The 21,503-nt window shown below is 36.4% G+C and overlaps 1 protein-coding gene across 7 annotated transcripts in view; it reads right to left on the bottom strand.

Moving 5' to 3' along the window:
- Positions 1–21,503, bottom strand: part of SMOC2 (SPARC related modular calcium binding 2) — a 136,245-nt gene that overhangs the window by 40,022 nt on the left and 74,720 nt on the right. For all 7 annotated transcript variants that reach the window (XM_061990203.1, XM_061990202.1, XM_061990201.1 and 4 more), the window contains exon 8: positions 1,115–1,301. In XM_061990203.1, the coding sequence (XP_061846187.1) occupies positions 1,115–1,301 (187 nt within the window). The remainder of the gene's footprint in view (positions 1–1,114; positions 1,302–21,503) is intronic.

The following is a 21,503-nucleotide window of genomic DNA, read 5'->3' on the forward strand; positions in this document are numbered from 1 at the left end:
AGCCACTCTTCTAATTCGTATTTTGCAAGGGAAAGCTGGAAGATAGCACACACCAGTTTGCATGAGACCCTGTTTCTTTAAACTAGGAAAGACTCACATGTTCACTCTTTCCATCTCTACAGGACATCCCTAAGTCCTCACACAATAGGTATACTCATCCTGCAGTTTCAGGACCAAATTTTGATTAGGCTTTTTTGGCAGTTTATGCATCTCAACTTGCCAGAAACAGCAGAATAGTAACTATAAGTTACAGTAAGTTAGTTTAACTTCAGCTAATACTGTAATTGGCATCATATAGACCATGGTATAAAGAGCTATCAGTAAATTGGCACTTGTAGAATATGTAAAAGCATTCCCCAAGAATATAATACTTTTCAGCAAGTGGCTCTTAATGTTTCTTTACAAACCTTATGGAAATGATAAAGAACATTTTTTTTTCTTAAGCTTGAAAACATTTATGATTGCATCAAGATACTCATACTGCCTGCCAGCTTTGTATGAGCTTTTATAGTATTCTTACAAGGGCCAAACCTCAACAACCAGCCTAAATAACATCCGTTAGAACCTGATATTTGCCTTGCCTATATCTGCTCTATGTGGCTCACAACACTTTAACATGTATCCGGCACAGCTGAGAGAACTGAACTGCAAGCTCCTATTAATAACACACTGAAATGATATTTCCTCTCTATGGGTTCCCAAGCAGTTGTTCCATCAAAGTCAGTCACATTAAACAGCTGAGGAGGTTGCTGGAAAAATAACTGAACGTTTCTGAGGTTGGATGTGGTTTCTGTCATAGACCATCTTACTTGGTTCTTCCATATTCAGGCTGAGTGTGAGGTTTACTCTGCCCTTATTTATTATCTACTCTAAGCTTTGTCTCCCTAGCACAAAATAGAAGTAAAAAAGAGGACTAGGGGAGCAAAATGCCTGTGACATTGCAGTAAAAGAGTGTGTGGCCTTAACTTTTGATGTCTCAGAAATATTTCAGTTCATAGTGGAAGGAACCTATATGACATAATTCAAACAATCAATAGAAATCTACATGCTAATACATGCCCATTAAGGCATCTTCTCACTACAACTTTTGAGCACCAAATGTATATTCCCTTACCTGGTTGATGTACCAGGAATGGGACGTCCCGTATCCACCAGAACACACCAGCAGTAGCCTGTAGAAGGATGGCACTGCACTGGTTTGTAGAGGCCACCCTGAGCACACTCTGGAATGAACACATTGTCTTTCTGGGGCTGTTTAGCTTCCTCCAGGGCTGACTGAAGTTCTTGGTCACATGATGATGCTTTTGGAAGGAAAAAAAAATACTGAAGAAGCTATATAGAAAGGGCCTACTAGATTTATCAAACAGTTTTTATATCTTTCTTTGATTGCATATAGGGACTGTCTTTGAGAGGCTTGCTACATTGGCTCAAATGTTGGCTACATTAGCTAAAGCTGTAACCTGCTAGGAAATTTAGTTTCCTTTTTCATGCAGCTGCTTCACACATAGTCCTAATAGCATCTTGACATTCACTTTCCTAGAATAGATATATCTATAGATATATAGAGAATAGGTACATTGATATATCTTTTCCTAGGTATTGAAGAGATATACTTTCTCTGTTACTTAAAAAAAATCCTCACCCATTCCACAGTCTCTAAAATATCAATTCTTTTCAGAGAGAACAAGAAAAAATCCAACTTCTTAAGATTTTTTGTATAATTTATTAATCTAGATATTGATCTAGATGTTTGTATTTTTCTCTTTCCAGTTTTGGTACAACTTCTAAACAGAGTAAACAGTCTTCTGCCTTCTTTTCTGGTGATTGTGGTATTGGTGATGTATCATTTGCTCTGGAGACCAAAGATCCATAAGAAAAAGTAATAAGTTTCTATCTCAGCATTAACAATGTATCTCAGATGTCATCTACATGCGAGAAAAGTTTACATGTCTACATATTCCTAGCCTTTTTAGGAACTTGGGGACAAATAGCAGAAACCTCAGGGCTTGAAAATACCAGCCAGTTCACACTAATTAGTAAACACCACCTCTGCTGAGGATTTTTGATCTCTACTAAACTGGTATATGTGGCACTGCACAGAGAAAATAAATGAGACATTTTATTTATTCAAGTCATTATTTCTCAGCCTCCTACCATGTTAAATTTAGATGGTTAATAAAACAGACTCTGTGTAATTCCCAAACTAACCCAATGAAGAAAAATATTTGAAAAACAAGAATGTTAAGCACTCTAAAACCACACAAATTACCAACAGGAAAAAACTGAGGTACTAGAATTTTAATCAATAAAAGGTTCTCTTCAGTTAATAAAAGTCATTTGAATGTTACAAAAAACCAAAAATCTGTGGGTAATATTTGCTCCCCTTTCAAGTGGGTTAAAGACTAGTGACACACCTATTCTCTGAATCTCTCTCACAATTTACTTCTTGATTTTTCACTATTCAACCTGTAGAAGAGAAAGTTGAATTCTGAATGGATTTTCTAGTGTGTTTGTAATAACTTTCAGCTTCAGGCTAATCTCATTAATTCTTACCCATAGAGTTCAGAAAATGTTTTGAAAATTGTAGGCAAAAACTGAAAGCAAGTCACTAGTTATATCCAGAATGCTACTGCATCTTGCCAGATTCTTGCAAATGCAGAGGGATGTTGTAGAGAAAAAGCCAGCAGAAAGATAAACACTTTCATACTTTAAATGGTACACAATTTCATTTCCACGATGCCCTGGTTTCCAAAACACTGTGTTTTGTTCTAACTCATGTAAAAGGTTTAAAAAACAAGCATATCACTTGCTAACTTGATTACAAGGCACAGATGGAGTGGATTTTTTCAGTTCTTTGGTTGATTTTTTTTGTCCTGTTGTTAAGGCTAGATAAAAAGTTTGCATGTTTTTGTCTTGATCTACCCATTGACATAATCAGAGATTGAATAGCTTTCAAAGCACCAGTGTTTACATAATAAACTCTATTTAAAGAATCAGTTTAGTGAGGACACAAAGGCTCCTGTTAAAATAGGAAAATAAACCATTATTTGCATGTTAAAACCTTCACAGAAATAGCTATGGTTTCAGAAATTAGAAATTGGTCACCAAAATCCTCTTAGAGTAACCAAAATAAATCTCTCCCTCAGTGAATCTGGATTATGACAATTATCAAGTTGCAAGGTAGAACAACCCTGGAAAATACATCAGTTAGTTTAGTTGCTCATTTTTCATGTTTTGTATATAATCAACCAAAAAGGAGCAAACAAGGTAAAACAGCTGCAGTGAGAGGGAGGAAATCATTATTCCTCTTTTAAACTTCACTACATTCTTTTGTCTTTTATGCTGATAAACTTTGGGACTGTTCCACTAGCTACTGTGACCTTCCCTCATGTTACATTCTTGTAACTAGCAACACAATCTGGCAGATATGCAGATATTATTATCTCTTATAAACCCAGAAGAGTAATACATTTCCATGGTCTCAGTTTTATTTAGAAAATGCACTGGTGAATAGAGACTGCATAGCCAGGTCATCCAGACAGACAAAATGGAACAGCATGGAGACGGTGTGATGGATAATTCCCAGTGCAGAAGAGATATGGACTATTTCATCTGTGAACATAAGCTAGACCACCTAATTTCTGGGAAGCTCTGTTTCCCACTAATTGAAACAACCAGCAAAGGACTGCAATGCTGACTAAAAACCACTGGAGTTACAAGCCAGTGCATTCTGGTAGTTTAGGAGCAGAATCTTCTTTACTCTGCTGCCTGACTTGGGGAGATTGGGTTTTCTCAAGCTGCTGCTCAAGCTAGAAATTTACATTAGATCAGGATTGTTCTGTTCTTTCTCCTTTATGTCTGTTTTAAAGTCTCAGAGATACAGTAAAGCTGTATTATAGGAGTGATGTCAAAGGAAGATTCCAAATGTGGTTTATGGCTTTAGGAAGAACAGTCAAAAGACTGGTGGCACTTAACATTGCAAGTGAGACCGGAAAGAGGACAGCCAGTGATGGTAATAAAAGAAAGGTTTAAAGATAAAAAAAAAGAATGTTCTTAATGGCAGAAGTCCCTGAAAAATAGCCAAAAAAATCAGGATTTATATCAAATGCCACGGTAAAAGTCCTGTAACTGGGAGGGTTCTGGTGACAAAAAGACTGCCTCTAAGGAGCAACATCATCATGGGCATTCAAGACAGAAAAAAACCAAAACTACAAAAAGAAAGAAGCTATGCCATTTTCAGAAAGGGCATTCTCCATCTTGGGACATTTAATATCCTACTCTTCCCCTACAGATGAGAAACTGTAACAAGATGAGGAATTTCTTAGTCTTAAATTGTCAGATAAAATATAGATTATTTTTGACAAATTGGAAAAATAAATTAGTGTGATGGACCCTATGTCTGTCAGTTCTCTATGTTCCAAATGACTGAGTCTTATCAGAAATCTGGTGAACACAATTAATTCATTTTGCTCACCAGAAGTGTAAAATAGTTTATTATTTTCCTGCCTTACACAATAGCTTCAGGTTAGCTATCAGAGAATCTGCCTAGTGGCTGCCTAAGAGAGTAAATTCTGTAGAGTCCAATGCTTTTATATGCTTTTAATATGACCATTTTTGCCATCATTACTACTTACCTGTTTGTTTTCCACATTGGAACATGGTTCCTATATAAAATCAAGCAAAAGTGCTCTAAAAAGTGCTTACCTACAATCCTGCATTTCCCAGACTATTAACTCTCCATGTAATTTCCTCTCTGAAAAAACCATTCATTCCCTTTCAAACTTTTCTTTCAATTATTTAAAACAGGAGTACTGGAAAGATATAACTGTGGCTCTCTGATGACTAAGAGCTCTTATCACAGAGTTATCATCCCCCTGCAAATAATTGCCTTTGTATTGTCAGAGGAGTCATGGTCAACAAGCATTCATTTGCCAGGAGAACCTCTGATAAATGTCATTAACTTAGAAAATGCCTGACAGTTTGTCCAAGCAATCTGCCAACAACTATGATCTGGAACCATAATAGATGGATGCCAGAAGTTCATAAAGTGAACAGTATGGAAAAAGATCTATGCCACTGTAAAGGTAGGATAAATACCTTAATCATTAAAATGCATCAACATTTCTATAGAATGTGTTACTACAATAACATTCCTTCTGGGAAAAGCACTGAAACTCCAGCTTCTTCTTTTCAGGAAATATGCTAACATTACTGTTAATTTACTTAAATAATAACAAAATTTCCTTGAATTTTGTTTTGCTGGAAAAAGGAGACACTTTTCCAAGCATCTTAGTTCAATAAATAGTGAGACATGGCTGAAAAATGCTTTCCACATAGTCTACTATGTTAGCCAGCCACACGATAGCTCAGTTGAGATCCTTAATTTCAAGTTGATAAACCTCCCTGCAGTTCCTATCTAAAACTATATTTTATTCCAGGTTCATAAACATTACTGATTGAACATATAAATTTCAATCATATAATTGAATATACCTTTTTGCCCAGAGCCTATACACCACTCATTAACCATCTACTTACTCTGAAAAAGCAATTTTTGAATTATGAAATAAAACTCTTGTTCATCACTAAGAATTAGTTTTAAAACTTTGTTTAAATGTAAAGTATGCTGCTCTTCCTAGGTCATATTGCTATTCCATTTCTTCTTTTTTTACTTTAAATAGTGGTTACTAAATACTCTTTTCCTGTTCTGGTTTAAGATGACTTCACAGCCCATTACAAATAACCAGTTGAAATGCTGAATCTTCTGCCAATGAGAAAAACACAAACTGTGGATAAGTTTCATGTTTTGTATAAAATATTCAAATTTCATTGACAGTCATCCCTCAGAAAACAGTCTGGATTTCAATGAATCAAGATAATGTACATGAATAGAAAAATACCTCAAAAGTAGAGTATAACACTGTAACTCCTTATTCAGGAAAGACTCCGTTTATTAATATCTTGTGGGTTACCTAAACAGTTATTTAGTGTTTACTAGGGGATGTCCTAGAGGAGAAAGGAGGTGGCTTTTCTGGAAAAGTCATCTCAAACAAACTATGTAACTGTGCATTTGCCTGTAACACATCTAAACCACCAAGCACCATCTTATCTGAGTTATGGTAATTATCTTGTTAGTCACATAACAGGATATGTTTTAGCTTCTTGTTTCAGAAATTCTGTCAGTTGTTGTGCTGTGTCTTATCACAGCTTTTCCCAACGTGTGGAATTTCATTATTACTTTTTTTTTTTTTTTTGCTTAAATGTAAATCAATTTATTTAGATCTAAATTTCAGCATGTTCTGCAGAAATAAGTTGCCAAATCTGCAGAAAATTACAAAGGCATCTGCATGCTACTTTAACATTTCCTGCCACTATACCAGCATTTTCCTCCAATTTCCTTATCCCCACAATGCATATATGACAAACAGAATCCATTCCAAGAAATTCTCCTCTCAGTTGGTTTTTTTTCCCTCCTTTTCTCATTACCATAATGGACTGTGAAAGAACAATTTAGATAGCCTGGTTTCTACAGGAAAAGAGATCTTTTATTAGGGCTTGAAGCTCAATATCCTCTATAGAAAGCTGGTAACAAGAAACCTGTGAACAAAAATACTTGGAAAAGTGATAGTCATGGTCTGGAGGAGTGCAGTGTAACATTAGAGACAGCTAATATTTCAGTTCTCCCATGTTTCTGAAACAATATACAGACAGAATATATTCATGTCCAAATTTCATTATACAGAGATTTAAATTGTATGACAATTTGTGCTAAAGTTATGTAAATCATCTGTCTGATCCAGTAAACTAAGTCTAATTTAGGCACCCCTTTTCAATAGTTCAAATATTGATTTACACAAACTTTGTGGTAGTTTATTTCAAAGTCTTAATAATTAGAATGGGTAAATAGTCATCCTATTGGCACTCAGACAACCCTCCAACAAATTCACATCTCGTGGGGACAGGAATTTGATCCATTTGCTTAGGATGAACACTCCTTGAACCAGTGAAGTTAACAGGCCCCAAGGAAACTGATTACAGTGTGGTTTTATATTTTCAGCCCCTTTTCATATTCTTCAAGTTTCACTGGATTTCCACTTTCACTACACCAAACTGTATTTCCACATATGACCAAAATGTTCACTTTAGAAAGGCAGTGGGATCATTTCTATGCAAGCTATGCTTTCCTTACAGAGAAGTTAAATTGACTGGATGGCAAAATGATCCATTACAGCTGTAGCCCTGTTATTTTTAACTCCAGAAATCATGCATCTTCAAGGTAAACTAGCAAGTTTTGTACCTGTAGCTGACCAATTTCACCATCCAGAATCCATCATGCCTGTTCCTGTTATAAACACAGCTAATACAAATAACAAAAAGTTCCTAAATTATTTCATTCTAATGAAGGATAGGCGTAACACCGTGGCTTCACATTCTTTCAGAGTTTCCAGCTTTCATTTAGACCTTCTCTAGCATGACAGATTCTTTCTCTGAAGAAATAGATGAGGTGGTACTATGGGTTTAAGATGTGGCGTTCAGCTGCCAGCCAGATTTAACTGTGACAGTGACTCAATCTTCTCTCAGTAGAAATCCAAGGAAAAATAGTCCCTAAATTAAATGCACAATTTATCAGGTCTCATCCGAATATATTCACATGCATGTATGTTTCCAGTTACATGTAATACTTGCTCATGAACCATGTACTGATTATAAGGAACAGGTAACAGTAATAAACATTCAACCTTAGTCCTAACATCTAGATGGCAAAGAAAACCTAGGACTAAATTACAATATTAATACTCATCTGGTACCACATGTTTTCATGTACATTTGGTTCCAATATGCATCAGGTTCTCAAGGCCTGGAGAAAGTTAGCAACATATTTACCTATATTTTTTCTTCTTTGTGAAAACTTGTGGGAATCAGACATTTAAGGCCCTTTGTGTTCATGTACAGAGTGCTGTCAATGTATAAAGCTTGGGTAGGTGATTGTGGCTAAATACAAAATTCCTGGCTTCAACACAGACCTAAAGATTAATTCATGTACTTTACTCCACTGATCAAAGCAGGACAAATCACAGACAGATGCTCTTATTTATCTGTGTGGTTTCGTATGCAAAGACATTGCAATACACAAAGGGGATCAACTGGAAATTCACGGAGGCCATTGAAACAAATACCCAAACCGCAGAGACCACCAGCTCCCACTTAGCTCTGCCTGAAAAGAATAAGATCACAGCCCATCTAATCTACCTTTATATATCACAGTTTTCTCAACTTTTACTCTAAATTTTAGCAGCCAAATAGCACTATGCCAAATCAAGATTTCTGCAATATACAAATTCTGGCTCTACCAATAGGCACAAGTTTGGGAGCCTACAAGACAAAGATCTCAAATGAAAATAAGATTACATGCTCTTTAACAAAAATCCAAAGTCACTTGTCCACTGGAATTTTTTAAATAGTTTCTGGTTTAGGGAAGATTTTTGAGCAACACTTCTGCTATTCTTCATTTTCCTTAGCATTTGAAATAGTAGGAGTACTGTGAGGAAGACTGTAACCACAACACTGTAAAAGAAAAAACTGTTTTGCCACAAAAGCATGCTATAATAGTGCTTTTTTTGTTTGTTTGTTTGCTTAATTTTCAGCCCAAAATCTTGGTTAAAGAGATGAGAAATATCATGTAAGTATTCAAATTTCTCCTCCCACAGAATTATAACTAGTTTAAATTACTGAATTCTCATAATCCTTTTTCTCATTCACTTAGTTCTCACACTGTGTCATACAGATCAGATGGGATCAAACTAGCTACCTCTTTTAAACAAAATGTAATTACATATTTTCCCATTCTCATTTAGATTGAATAAAACAGTAGCATGAGATCTAACTACTGACTTAATGAAAATTCCCAGAGAAGCTAGTCTTCATTTACAAGTGTGACAGAACCTGTCTCCATATGTTTAATTGTTATCATTTAGTCCTGCTGTAGATAAATGACAGAGAAACACAGGCTGCCCAGGGAGCTGGTGGAGGCATCATTCTAGAGATATTTAAAAGAGGCACAGGTGAGTTGCTGAGTGATATGGTTTAGTTTAGTGATGGGTTTGGCAGTGTGAGGTTAGCAGTTCAACTCAATGATATTAAAGGTATTTCCAACCATAAAGATTCTATGATTAGATTATAAACCTCAGTTACTTCAAAGATGCATTTTGCATTAAAGCCAAAATGTTTATCCTGAACATCCTGAGTCAAGCATTTATTATACCATCTACAAATTGTGAGAAAGTAGTGAACCAAGAGTAGATGAGGTCTCCCATTCCCTTGTGCTCAAGAGTTGAGGACATTCACACAATTACAAGGCAGGAGATAGGATGGATTATCATCTTCAGGTGTTCTTGTGTGATTTTGTTAAATTGACTCCCCTAAAATGAGAGAAGATACTGCCCAAAAGTCTGCCCTGTCCTGCAAGGTTACATCTGAAAGCAGTTATTTGCCAAACTGAATGAAAATTGGTTTTCCTACGTAAGAGGAAATATCAGTTCCTGTTATTGCTAGGTATAGCTGCCTCACCCTGCCAAAGCAGAGCAGTACCATAGCATTCAAACTGCAAAATCAACCAAACAAAAAAAGCCACCAGACAAAATTACAGCAAATGAAAATCACTGAATTTTCCCAAACACAGTGACTAACTGGCTAGTTTATTATAGCAATCTAAAGACTCATTCATTAAACAACATTGCGCAAAGCTACCATTCTTGCTCTACGAGTCTATTGACTGGCAAATGTCAAGTCTTCTGCCAGTGGAAAAATCTCTCATTTTTAAAGAAATATTTGAAGTGAAAATAAAGCCTTTTCACTTTTTCCACAAAGCTGTGAAAATGAAAGTCTTTGCCAGGTGAGCTGAGGGTAAGTATTTGTTTGAATAGCTCTACTAAAAATGACAAAACAAAATGTGCAAACTAGGGTGCCTAAATTCATATTTTGGCACTTAAACAAGCCAGCCAGTTTACAGGAATGTTTATCAATGCAGCAACTCCCCTCAGTGAAACAGGAGTTGTTTCTGTTCACCATTTGGGAAAATGAGACTTACATCAGTGCCTGGATATGACTCTGTGTACTTGACCTTAGGCATCCAAGTAAATTTAACCTCAGAGGCTGCTTGTTGCTTAAGTCCTGTCTAAGGTGGCTGCACTCTGCCTACACTTTATTTTCTAGGTAACGACTCATTTCCAATCATCTTACAGACAGAACCCTGACAACTGTCACAGAAGCCAGCAGGAGCCAGGAGGAATGGTTGAAAAATATGCAGATATACTAAAGGGGAAAAAGAAAAAAAGATATTATTATTTTGCATTTAGGCAGTTGTCCATGTCTCAGAGTATCTTACAAAATAGTCAATATAATATGTATCTCTGTCTAGTTTATAGCAGATTTGATGATAAGGTTTTGGCCCTCTGACATTGAGCAGAAATAAGTAGAAATACAGAGATTAAACAGGCTGTTGAAATAGAAATTATTTTTTCTTCCTCAGTGTTTAGGGAGTGTTACTTTGACAGTCATAAATGCAAAAGTTTGTGTTACCATTATTGTCATTGCCTCTTCTGTATCTAATCAGAATGATTCCACCTCCAAGGTTCTCAGATATGCATGTAACCTTCAAACCTACTTGATTTTAAAAACACCAATATTTAGCAACTGTACTAATACTGAAAATATAATTGGACCCTTAAAAGCTTATTAATGACAGATGAATTAAAAAGGGGCCACATTTATACCGACTTGCTCTTTCCTCATCTTGTAACAGAGAAAGCAAGAAGCAGGTGGAAAATGAGAATGCATATTATTGCTGATGTCTCTAATTACAAGAACTGGGTTGTGCAATGAAAAGTCTTTTAACAGAGCTAGAAACAAATTCTGTAAAGTGCTATCATCTGTTGAGTCACACTGCTCCCGGAATGTATTAACTGTTGTCCTCACTATGAGATTCAACAAATAACATGAACACAACACAAAGCCTGGTCAAAAGGTAACTGCACTGCATTAACCCTGAACAAATCTGAAGGGTCATCTTACATTAAATACTGTATAGGTCTTTTCTACCCCAGGACATTATATCCCAAATACACTACTTACATTGCACATAGGAAGTCAGTACTTGTAACCAGAGTGAAGCAAGATTCACATAGAAGACTGCTCACTGATTTTGGCCAAGTTTTGTGTGCAACAAAGATGAGCCAAAGAAGAGTAAAAGCCAATAAGAATATTTCTTTCAGCTCCAACAAGTTTTAATAGTTTTCTGTAGTTTAGTTGTTTGGTTTTTTTTTTTTTTCCTCATGTGGACATGGTTAAACAGCTCAGCTTGTGCTTTGGTTTCAAAAGCAAAGCCAATCTTTGGTCTGGCTTTACCATTGAATTTTGGAGAAAAATAAAGGCAAACTGAACTGAAATAAAAATGCTAATTCCATCCCACTTTCATCTCTGTTTTCAAATTGAAATAGTTATCTGAAGTGCAGATATTGCCAGCTATGTTGTGATAGTGAAACATCCTTATTCCACTGAAAATCTCAGGCTACAATTTCTGCTCCTGGAAACTGGAATCACTCCACTGTACATAGTAGAGATCATCAACAGAAAAGTTAGCCCCTAGCACATCCAGAACAATTTTAAAGGTTTCTTCAATGACATATAATAGCAAAGTCAAAGAGCTTTTGAACCAATAGAATTAGAGTTTAAAAGTGTGACTAATGATCCTTCATCCTTTACAACCCATAGTTACTTTAAGTTCTCAGAAGATTATTTAAGTGTTTAATGTACCACACAAATTGTCTGTATCAAAGGAATAAGCCTTGAATAAATACTTCCCCATAATCCATTATGGGTTATGGTAAAAAACATCTTTCAGAAATTGTTATTTTTCAAAGTGTTTACTTAGCTTGTTTCTCACATATATTTTCAAGTCTTTTAGACCCGCTGGTTTTGGCAGCACTGTTCAAATAAAAGAGATTCTAAATATTTAACTTTTCTAGATAATGAGCATCACAGGAAACAGCAATGTTGGCATTTAGTCACCTAATAAGGAAACGTTTTTATTATCACTTATGTGAAGAGTTCTGTTGTTCTTTCTACATATTATACATTTTATGCCTTGTTTTCTTTTTAATTTGGGAAGATTAAAGGTTGTTTGATGACTTGAAAATAAGGCAAAAGGAAACTCTGTCCGTAATGCTCCCAGGAGGTTGTGAAGCTGTTGCAACTGGAGCTGTTGCTGATTAAATCTGTCTATTGTTATAAAGCATTCTGGGCCAAACCAATCAACCACTGGCATAATTAATGAAGTCCACAAGGGACTTGTTTTCATCAATCCGGAGGAACAAACAGGGGCTAAAGAAGAGAGGAAAAGCCTGTGTATCTACAAACCTGACTGCCATGGGTCATGCTTGTGAATAACTACAGTACAGTCCCACAGCAAGTACCAATGAATTCTAAAAATTTTTCCTCATATATGCATGAGAACATGGACGTGAGGACATAGGTGCTCCCTTGTACCAAAGGTGTGGGCATTGTCTTTTTGCTTGTGTTTTACATATATATTACAATCTTGCAATAGAAGTTCTAGTTGGCAGAAAGGAGAGGAATCTTTGTTGCAAATCAGTTGCAAGGAGAAGTAGTGAAAATCTAATGTCACAATTTACATGACTGAAACAAAGAAACTAACAAACAAAAAAAAAGGCAGGAGGTCTAGATGCAAAACTGAAACTGAGAGAAAGGGTTTAGATTGTGCCTATTTATTTAGAGAAGTGCAATTCTTTCAACTGGTCAGTACATCTTTTTCTTCTCTTCCACCTTCTGTACTATATAAGTCTGTAAAGCTTCATATCATATTCAATAGTCCTGCGCTAGGCGCTATATCATCCATCTCTCTGCTGAAGCTTTTACTTCTCTTGCATTCATTTAATCCAGATTGCAGCAGCCCTCCCAGAAGCAGAGCCAGGGTTAGAGCCCTGGAGTTCCTGGCTTAGTGCCCTGAATGTAAGCAATGAAACCACGCTGTCTCCTTGCACTGGCTGACGTCAGATGCTTTCGCATACAGTACTGTGTAGGCTGCTTAAGTCTCCCCAATGACATCCTGAGGAAGTAAAATTGGCACAGAATATAAACCAAGACTCTAAGCACTGGTCATTCAGACTAACAGTGTTGATGTAATAACACTTGCATTGAGCTTTGTTTCAAAAAATACAAATGAATTTCCAAAAAACAAACCTCACAGCCTTGACTATGGAAACATTCTTACTTAGAAAAGCACTGGTTTAATGCCAAACATACACTCCACACTTTAGGATCAAACACCTAGTGGCTCCCTCAGTCTGGTAACCTTCAGTATCCTGCAGTATGGATATCACAACTGGACAAGGTATCCCTGAAATGGTCTCTGAAATTCTACATGGAAAGGTAATGATACCTTTCCATGCTTACCTAATCTAGGAATCACATTCTCTCTCCTACCCATTGTACTGTTCAATTGGTTGCTCCTAAGAACTTGCAGCTTGGTTTTGGCATCACTGCATTTTCAGAATACAGCCTGCAAATTCATAGCATCATCTACAGCCTTTATTCTCCTCATAACTTTCCCAGTTTATGCCTTTGTCTGTAACAGACAAAAAGAGAAGGTGGAAGAACGGACAGATGAGAAATTGGTGTTATAAAGAAAGCTCAAAGCAGCATTTGAGATGGAAGAATGATGCCCTGGCAAAAACATGAAGTGAAGATCAGCTATTGGCAGAAGAGAAAGCAGACTGCAAAGAAAGGACTGGAAACAGAACAGGGAAAAAAACCAATCCATTAAAATCAAGAAGAATTCCAGCTATGCAACTGCAGTAGGATTGGGGTGGACTGTGCTATTATCACCAGTCCAGCAGACTGATATACCACACAGTAGCTACTTAAATAAATGAGTGTGTACTGTGTTTCCAAGACAGGCAATAACACCTTCACCAGTCCTGTCCCCATGTAGAGGAAACATACAACTAAACCACCTCTTCCTAAAGTCATCTGCTGTTATTACATTAGACTGTTTAGTTAAAGTGATGAGCTACAGGATGTATGACTACATCAGAAGCCATTGTTTCATACTTGGGATGCTGGTAGGGAAAGAGGGAGAAATGACTAACATTTATACTGATATTTTTGTCTTTGCTGTTTCTCTGTTGTATCCACTCAAGGGAACTAAAAATCATGTCCTAAAATTTATCTTAAATTGCTTTTTAAAAGTCATCAGAAACTGCCAGAACACTAAAACAAGTCCCCTTAGCTATGCAGGATGTAGCTTTTATTTAAACAGGAGAGCAAAGAGAACAATGATTCTTTCATTACCTTCAGGCAATAAGGGTATTGAGATTATGGTTTTAGCTACATGATGGGAATTTTAGGAACACCAGAAAGAATCCACAATCAGAAGTTACTTACATTTCTGCTCCCCAAACCAAACAGGTAAGTAAACCAACAGAAAAAGGTCCCTACCTCCTCTTCAGCCACAATAACTGGGCACAGCACTGTTCTGAAAGAAAGGTGAACTGCATCATGACAGAGTGGGATGGTCATGGACCTCTGCAACTAATCACACCCCCTGCCCCTGTGTTATATAGAAAGCCTACAATGACTAATCAAGATTTTGAGTTCTGAGCCCAAACTAATCAGCTTTTTAAAGATTTTTACATTATTGTTTGTTTGAGGTTTTTTTTCTGAAAAAGCATGTATTTTCAAAAAAGTTCCCTGAGAAGTCAGTGCTTTCCATAGAAGGCTGCATATTAAACCAGTTTGGTATATTAGGCTTTGCCCTCTCTTTTTTCTCATGTTTTGTAATGCACCAAGAGAATCCAAGATCTGAAATCTAATTTACAGTCTTAATCTTATTTGAACACAGTTTTATTTGTGGTTGAGTGTAGATATTTGGCCTGCTGTTCTTAAACTAAAACAAGTATTAAAGATAGCTTAATGAAAAGCAGTGGCCTGTCTCTTCAACCACTGCTTCTTCTCCAGTAACATAGATCTCTAGCACATTATGGCAAAAAGAGTTAATGTTATTTCTAGTCAGTGCAAAGTGCAGGGAAAACATAGTGTCTAGCATTTATCTGGAACAGTCTGCTATGAGAGAGGACAGAGCATGACGGACAGGGTGGAGTGAAGCAGAATGCAAGCCAGTAATAATACAATACTTTGGGTATATACAGCCTCTTGCAGTTGAAAAGATCTCAAAGTGGTTTAACGTACTTCAGCAATGGCATTTGACTAGAAAAAGTTCTCTTGTTCCAATTATGACCCTTGGTGTGGCTTTTCATGGAAAGGAGACTCTACATCAGTCCCAAACACAAAAGTCAGCGTATTGCATTAAGGGCAGGCTAGGGGAAAGGAGCCACGGATGACAGCATTAACCTGGGACTTTTAACAGTCCATAAAAGCAGATGCTGCCATAAAGGCTTGGACTGATCCAATAGCTGCATTGCAGTCATATGGCTAGTGGATACGTTTTGGGGTGAACTCCACTCCTCCACAGAAGTCCTTGTAGGAGTTAATTTGTCTTGGTTTTGTAATAAAGAGTGAACACCAACAATTACCGATGAAGCCTCAAAAAGCTCCTGTATCACATAGCAATTTTTTCAAGACTTAAGAAAAAAGTCAAGAATATCCTGGAAAATAATTAGGCTATGCATGAACTGTAGCACGAGCTGTCAGTCCTTTTAGGAAGCTTGTTCAAAAATACATCATTTGTCAAATAAAAGAGTCGTAAGTCATATGTGATAAATCACCCCATTAAAAAATCCCTTCAAATTTAAACCCCTGTGACTATCCATAACCTGATCTACCAGGGGACATCTAGAAATTAATTCAGACTGTCAAAAATCTACACGTCAGGAAACTGAGGTAAAACTCAGTCATTCGGTTTGATTCATGTTACATGGCTACCAGTCCTTCCATAGTCCATATTTCCATTAAAAGCAGTTAAGGGAACAGAGTTTTTTGTGCAGAACACAGCCGGATCAAGCAGTAGAATTCCACATAAGATGTTAACAAGGTAATATTTTGCCATAATTGGTTTTGGCTTTTTCTAAAAATACTTCTTACTCAATTATTGGAAAGGCAAACAGTTGGTCATTTGACTTATTCTTCATGGAAGAAACAGAAAATTGCTTTCCTCAGAACAGTCTAGTCTGTCCTACAAAACTAGAATAATCTTGCCAGAATAGCTCACTGGATGACTTTGGTCAGCACAAAGAGTAAAACTTAAAATTTTGGTTTTCTTATCATTAGCATTTTCGAGAGCTTTTTATCAGCTTGCAGATAAACACATAAAGAGTTCTTAATCTTGCAAAATGTAGGAAATAGAGTTTTATGGGTATCCTTGGGGTAATGGAATATCTTTCTTCACCACTTAAATTCCAAACAGGATTTAATCTTGCTCAAGAGCATAACCACCAATATGCTGATGTTTTGAAAATAAGAGTTTCAGACCTCTCTGACATTGTATTTCTTTCATTTTGTAATAGATTTTCTTACTGGCTTCACCTCAACATTAGTATTGGATTCCAAATATTTCAGAAAAAAAAAAAAGCCATAACAATTGTATGGATATAAGTTTGCAAATTTAGATGCCTAATTCTATATGATCACACTCAACCTAGACCTCTTGCCCAAGAAAGTGCATCAGAATCATGAAAAACTTTACTTTTATTGTACTGATGAATATATGCAACGGTTATTGTCTGTGTTCATTGCTTCTAGGGATTTTGATTGGGGAGGTCAGGGAAGGGAATGCATCTCTGCATGGAACATGGAAGTTTCATTCCATCAGGTAATTGGGATGATGATGGAAGGCTTGGCAGCTCTTACTGTGAACCTTGCTGGACTTCTAATGGCCTGCAAAATATGTAAGACCTATCTTCTGTATAACACCCAGCAACCATAGCATAGCATAGACAGATCTGGACTGATTCAACCGACAGATCTATCAATTTGCCAGAAAGATTATGTCTTTAGATATGATCCAGTCTAATGTGTTTCTGTGCATTGATTTACCCAACTTCTTTTGCATCTGTCATTAAAATAGACTGTTAGCCTGGCATCCCTCTTACGATGTATGAAGCTTATTGATGATTTATGATAATGCAATCTCATGTCTGGTGAACTATGGCAAGCTGTGAGTAGATGGGGGAGTGCATGTCTAAAAATTAAAGGACAACTTCCAGCAGAACTATGTGTCATTTACTTGCTGCAGAAAGTAATGTAATATAATTAAAAATGGTCAGGAAAGATTACTATCTTTTGGCATCAAGTTTTAACACATGCAGTAAAATAGAAATTATCAACCTTGCATAAACCAGATCTTTTTATTATTTTTTTTTCTCCCCACAGTGGGGGTCCAATAAAACCTTGGAACATCCTGAGTGTAAAGAACACCATTTGGATGTAAAACAGACCTTTACTTTTAATGGTTTAGGATGGGAGGATCTTCCCCTCTAGTGGGAGGAAAAAAAGTGGAGATGTCAGTGCTTGATCTTTAAAAATGAACTAATATGTAAAATAAAAATGAAGATAAATTAAAATGTTTGTGCAAAAGATTATTAAAGATAGGACAGTACTATAATAAGCATGATCCAGCAGCCCGAAAATTAAGAATATATCGTAATAGACAAGCACTGTTGAGAGGTCTGGAAAGCTTTATCTTCTTGGAAGACACTGAAAGAACTGAAAATAAACTGTAATTTTCCTTTACTAATAAAGGCAAAGCAAGGCAAGGCAGCAAAAGAGGACTAAAGAGTCTGAAGAGTAATTTTCTTCGCAGGTGAAGAGGGTGAGTGGTACTCTCTTTGTGTAACAGCTAAATCAAGAATAAGATAGCATTTAAAATTGCTACTGGAAACTAAGACAAAGTTCTCCATTTGGAACTAAGTCAATCATTAACTGATTGGCCCTAACTGTGTGAAAAATCAGTAGTTTCAAAGCCACTAGTTTTTTAGCTGCAGTATTATAAAAGCATAATACTCTAAAACTATTCTGATTCTTGACTAAAAAGAAAAAAAAAGAAGATAAGAATACATCCTGCTTTTCAAAATATTTAAAAATAAACAGTGGGGAATATAATAAGACATTCTGACATATCTCGCTCCCCAGTGGATTCTTAACAATGCTGTTTTTATAGTTAAATACAAATCACAGATTACAGTTCACTCCAAATAATTCAGCTCATTCAGGAACTCTAAAGGGAACACTTAGTGAGTTAGCAGCCAGAACCAATCCAAAGAATCTGAGAAGGCTGTAAGCCTGTGCTTAGAAGCTTCGAGTCCTCCTTTGTATCAATGTTTCTTACTTTGCTTCCTCACAATGCTTTTCTCTTTGTCTTTCATGCACACCTTCATAGAATCATAGAACAGTAGGGGTTGGAAGGGACCTTTAGAGATCATCTAGTCCAACCCCCCCGCAGAAGCAGGTTCACCTAGATTAGGTCACATAGGAACATGTCCAGGCGGGTCTTGAAGACCTCCAAGGAAAGAGACTCTACAACCCCTCTGGGCAGATTGTTCCAGTGCTCCCTCACCCTCACAGTGAAATAGTTTTTCACAGATATTCTACTAGCTGTTGTCTTTGACTATCCACAGATTTCACCAGGCCCAAAAGCCATATCTGTGGCCACAATAAAATATTCAGACTTCAGCTGTGGATGTTATGAGAAAAAGCAAGTACTTTTTCTTGTGTGGAGAGTTGACTTGCAGATGATCCCAAGCTGTAAAACTCACAATACTAGTATCTGTATTTGAACTTGTCCAAAGTTTGTCAGAGACTGACTGCCTGTCTGTAATAGGCTGAGCTGCCTTTAACAGAGTATGTGTGAACTTAATAGTCAATTTATATGATAGAAGACTGATTTAAAATCAATAGTTCCGCCACCTTCCTTCCTTTCGTGGCTTGAATTGAGGTTCTTAGGATTCAGCTCAATGCCATTTCAGTTATTCTGGACCTGAAAACCTACACTGGACCTCAAACTTACATGACAGAACATTAGAGATTTCATGAAGATAGTAGATATCCTACAAAGACAAGAGATGTCTATATTTCAGCAACTTATTCCTATGCTCTTGGTTTTGCCAGCTACAGATAATGGTAACATAAGTTTGGGAATGATGAGTGTGGCTGATTTGTCAACAATTGTTGGAGGAAACATTGCCATTAGAGCTGAAATGAAGCAATAATAGTGAAAAAAACACTGATTTTCTTATGTAATTCAGTGGTTTGCAATTAATGAGCCTCTCCTATTCAGGCTATTTTCCTATGCAAATCTACTTTATATATTCCTTTTAACTCAGTTTCTGAATGTGCAATATAGGTGTAACGCATTCAGAGTGAATGAATACGACTCTTTGGACACACATGTATGTTCTGCTCTACCTGCGCCTTCTTTTATGCTAAACCCAAGCAAATTTGAGAATGGAAGACTGGCCAGGTTTCTGTGGGCCAACACACGACTTAGTAGGAATCCCTACTGAAAAAATAGAGGGAACAAGCTTTTAAAACACTTTCTTCCTCCTCTTGCCTATGTTCCTTCCTCAGTTTGTTATGATAGACATCTTTACTTCTTTCTGTTACAACTGATTTCTTACTTCTAATCTTCATATTGGGAAATAAGCCTCATTCAAATTAGTTCTAGAAAACTTCTAATTAATTTATAAGAAATATGTAACTGGGAACATGTAACTTTATCTTGTATTTTTCTTGCTAGCTCACACATCTTCAACTGCATGTAATTTCTTTTCAGTCAATATTAAAAGCAACATCCTGAAAATGCAACAATTATGGAAAATAAATAGAAAGTCATTGAGCTATTACTCATTTTCCCACAAATTATTAATTTTCCTATGCTTAGAAAGGAATGGCTATTAGAATTGATGTGATCGGGCACACATACAAACTCTTGCATTTCTTTTCTTTGAAAGAAAATGTTATTTTTGTTTTTCATGCAGGCTTTTTTAACTTCAGGGCTGAGCTTTGCCAGCACAGGCATAGCAGGAGATTTTTCAGGTTCAGTTTGGAATGAACAAGAGCAGTGGAGCAAGGTTTGTCTTGGTCCTTCGTAAGAAAGTGACTTTAAGGGAATGATCAGTGCACAGGCATCTCACTGGAACAACTGTCTCTGAGAAACAAAACAAAGCAAGCTCACAAAACAGAAACCTCACTATCAAGCAACATAGTTTCCATGTGAGAAAAATCTGTGCAACTGCTTTAAAGCAATCGGATGACAAGGCAATAAAAACTGCATTTAAATCTTAGAATGTCACTCTGTCACATCAGTCAGTCTCACTGTCAGACTTTGCCAGCACATTCAGACTATACAGATAAATGCAAGCAGCTTTTTGGTACAGATAGACACATAATTACTAGTTACATTATCACTTCAAATTTCCTATTTTAATCTATTAAGAATGTGTTCACAGTAGACATTATACTAATCATTTGCATTTGCAGCTTGTCTCTATTACATTACTGTATGTGCACTTCAGCATCCTCCCAGATGGTGTTTTGAGAATTAAACACCTGTTGGATTGAGCCCTCTGGGGTAAATTGCTAAAATCTTGTAACAGATTTTTAAAGCCACGAAACTGATGGTCCGTAGTAAAATGGCAGCAATAAAACACTATACTGTTGTGTCAGTAAATTAAATAAAAAGCTACTTGTTCCTTTCATTTGTGCACGAAGCAAAAAAAAAAAAAAAAAAAAAAAAAAAAGATGATTCTACATTACATCTGGGCACTCTTGAAGTCACTAAAGCCATAGTTTGAGGAGACAATGAATTCTGATTTAGCATTCTTTGTTCTGGATGAAAAATTTTGTAATCACATGACTTTTTGTACAGTCATGTTAAGAACTTTGACAGCCTGACCCTTTAGTCAGCAGACTTTATGTCAGAATAAGGTTTCCTCTGGGCCGACCTTAATTTGTGCAGGATCATGTATGGCTTCTCCTCTAGCAACTGCTAAAGGCATATCATAATAAAGCTGTCAGAAAATACAAAGCTGTCACAAGCACTACATCATGTGTCTATGTCTGTTCCAGATGAAATACAAACTACTGGTTGAACTAGTGGCATATAGTCACTGGTAGTTCAAACACTGTATGGGATCTAAATTTCTACCCATACATTTCATGTGTTTAAAATTTAACACATGAATCAAAGTCAAGTTCAGTAAAGCACAACAATATGTCACTATTTCTTCTTGTCTTCCATTTTGCCAATCATATCAGTTCATCAACAAAACAAACACCAATTTTTCAGTCAGTTTACAATCCTTATTAAATAAACTACAGAACTGGTCAAATAAGATATGAATAATTAGTGCTAATAATGCCATACTATTTTATCTTTAAAGAAACAGAATACAAAATATTAACAATAGGAGAAGAGAACTGAATAGTAAATATGCGAAACTGTAGTGTGTCTTGGCCAATTATATGTTATTTAA

This window comes from Colius striatus, chromosome 2, assembly GCF_028858725.1.
Source record: "Colius striatus isolate bColStr4 chromosome 2, bColStr4.1.hap1, whole genome shotgun sequence".
NCBI lineage: Eukaryota > Metazoa > Chordata > Aves > Coliiformes > Coliidae > Colius > Colius striatus.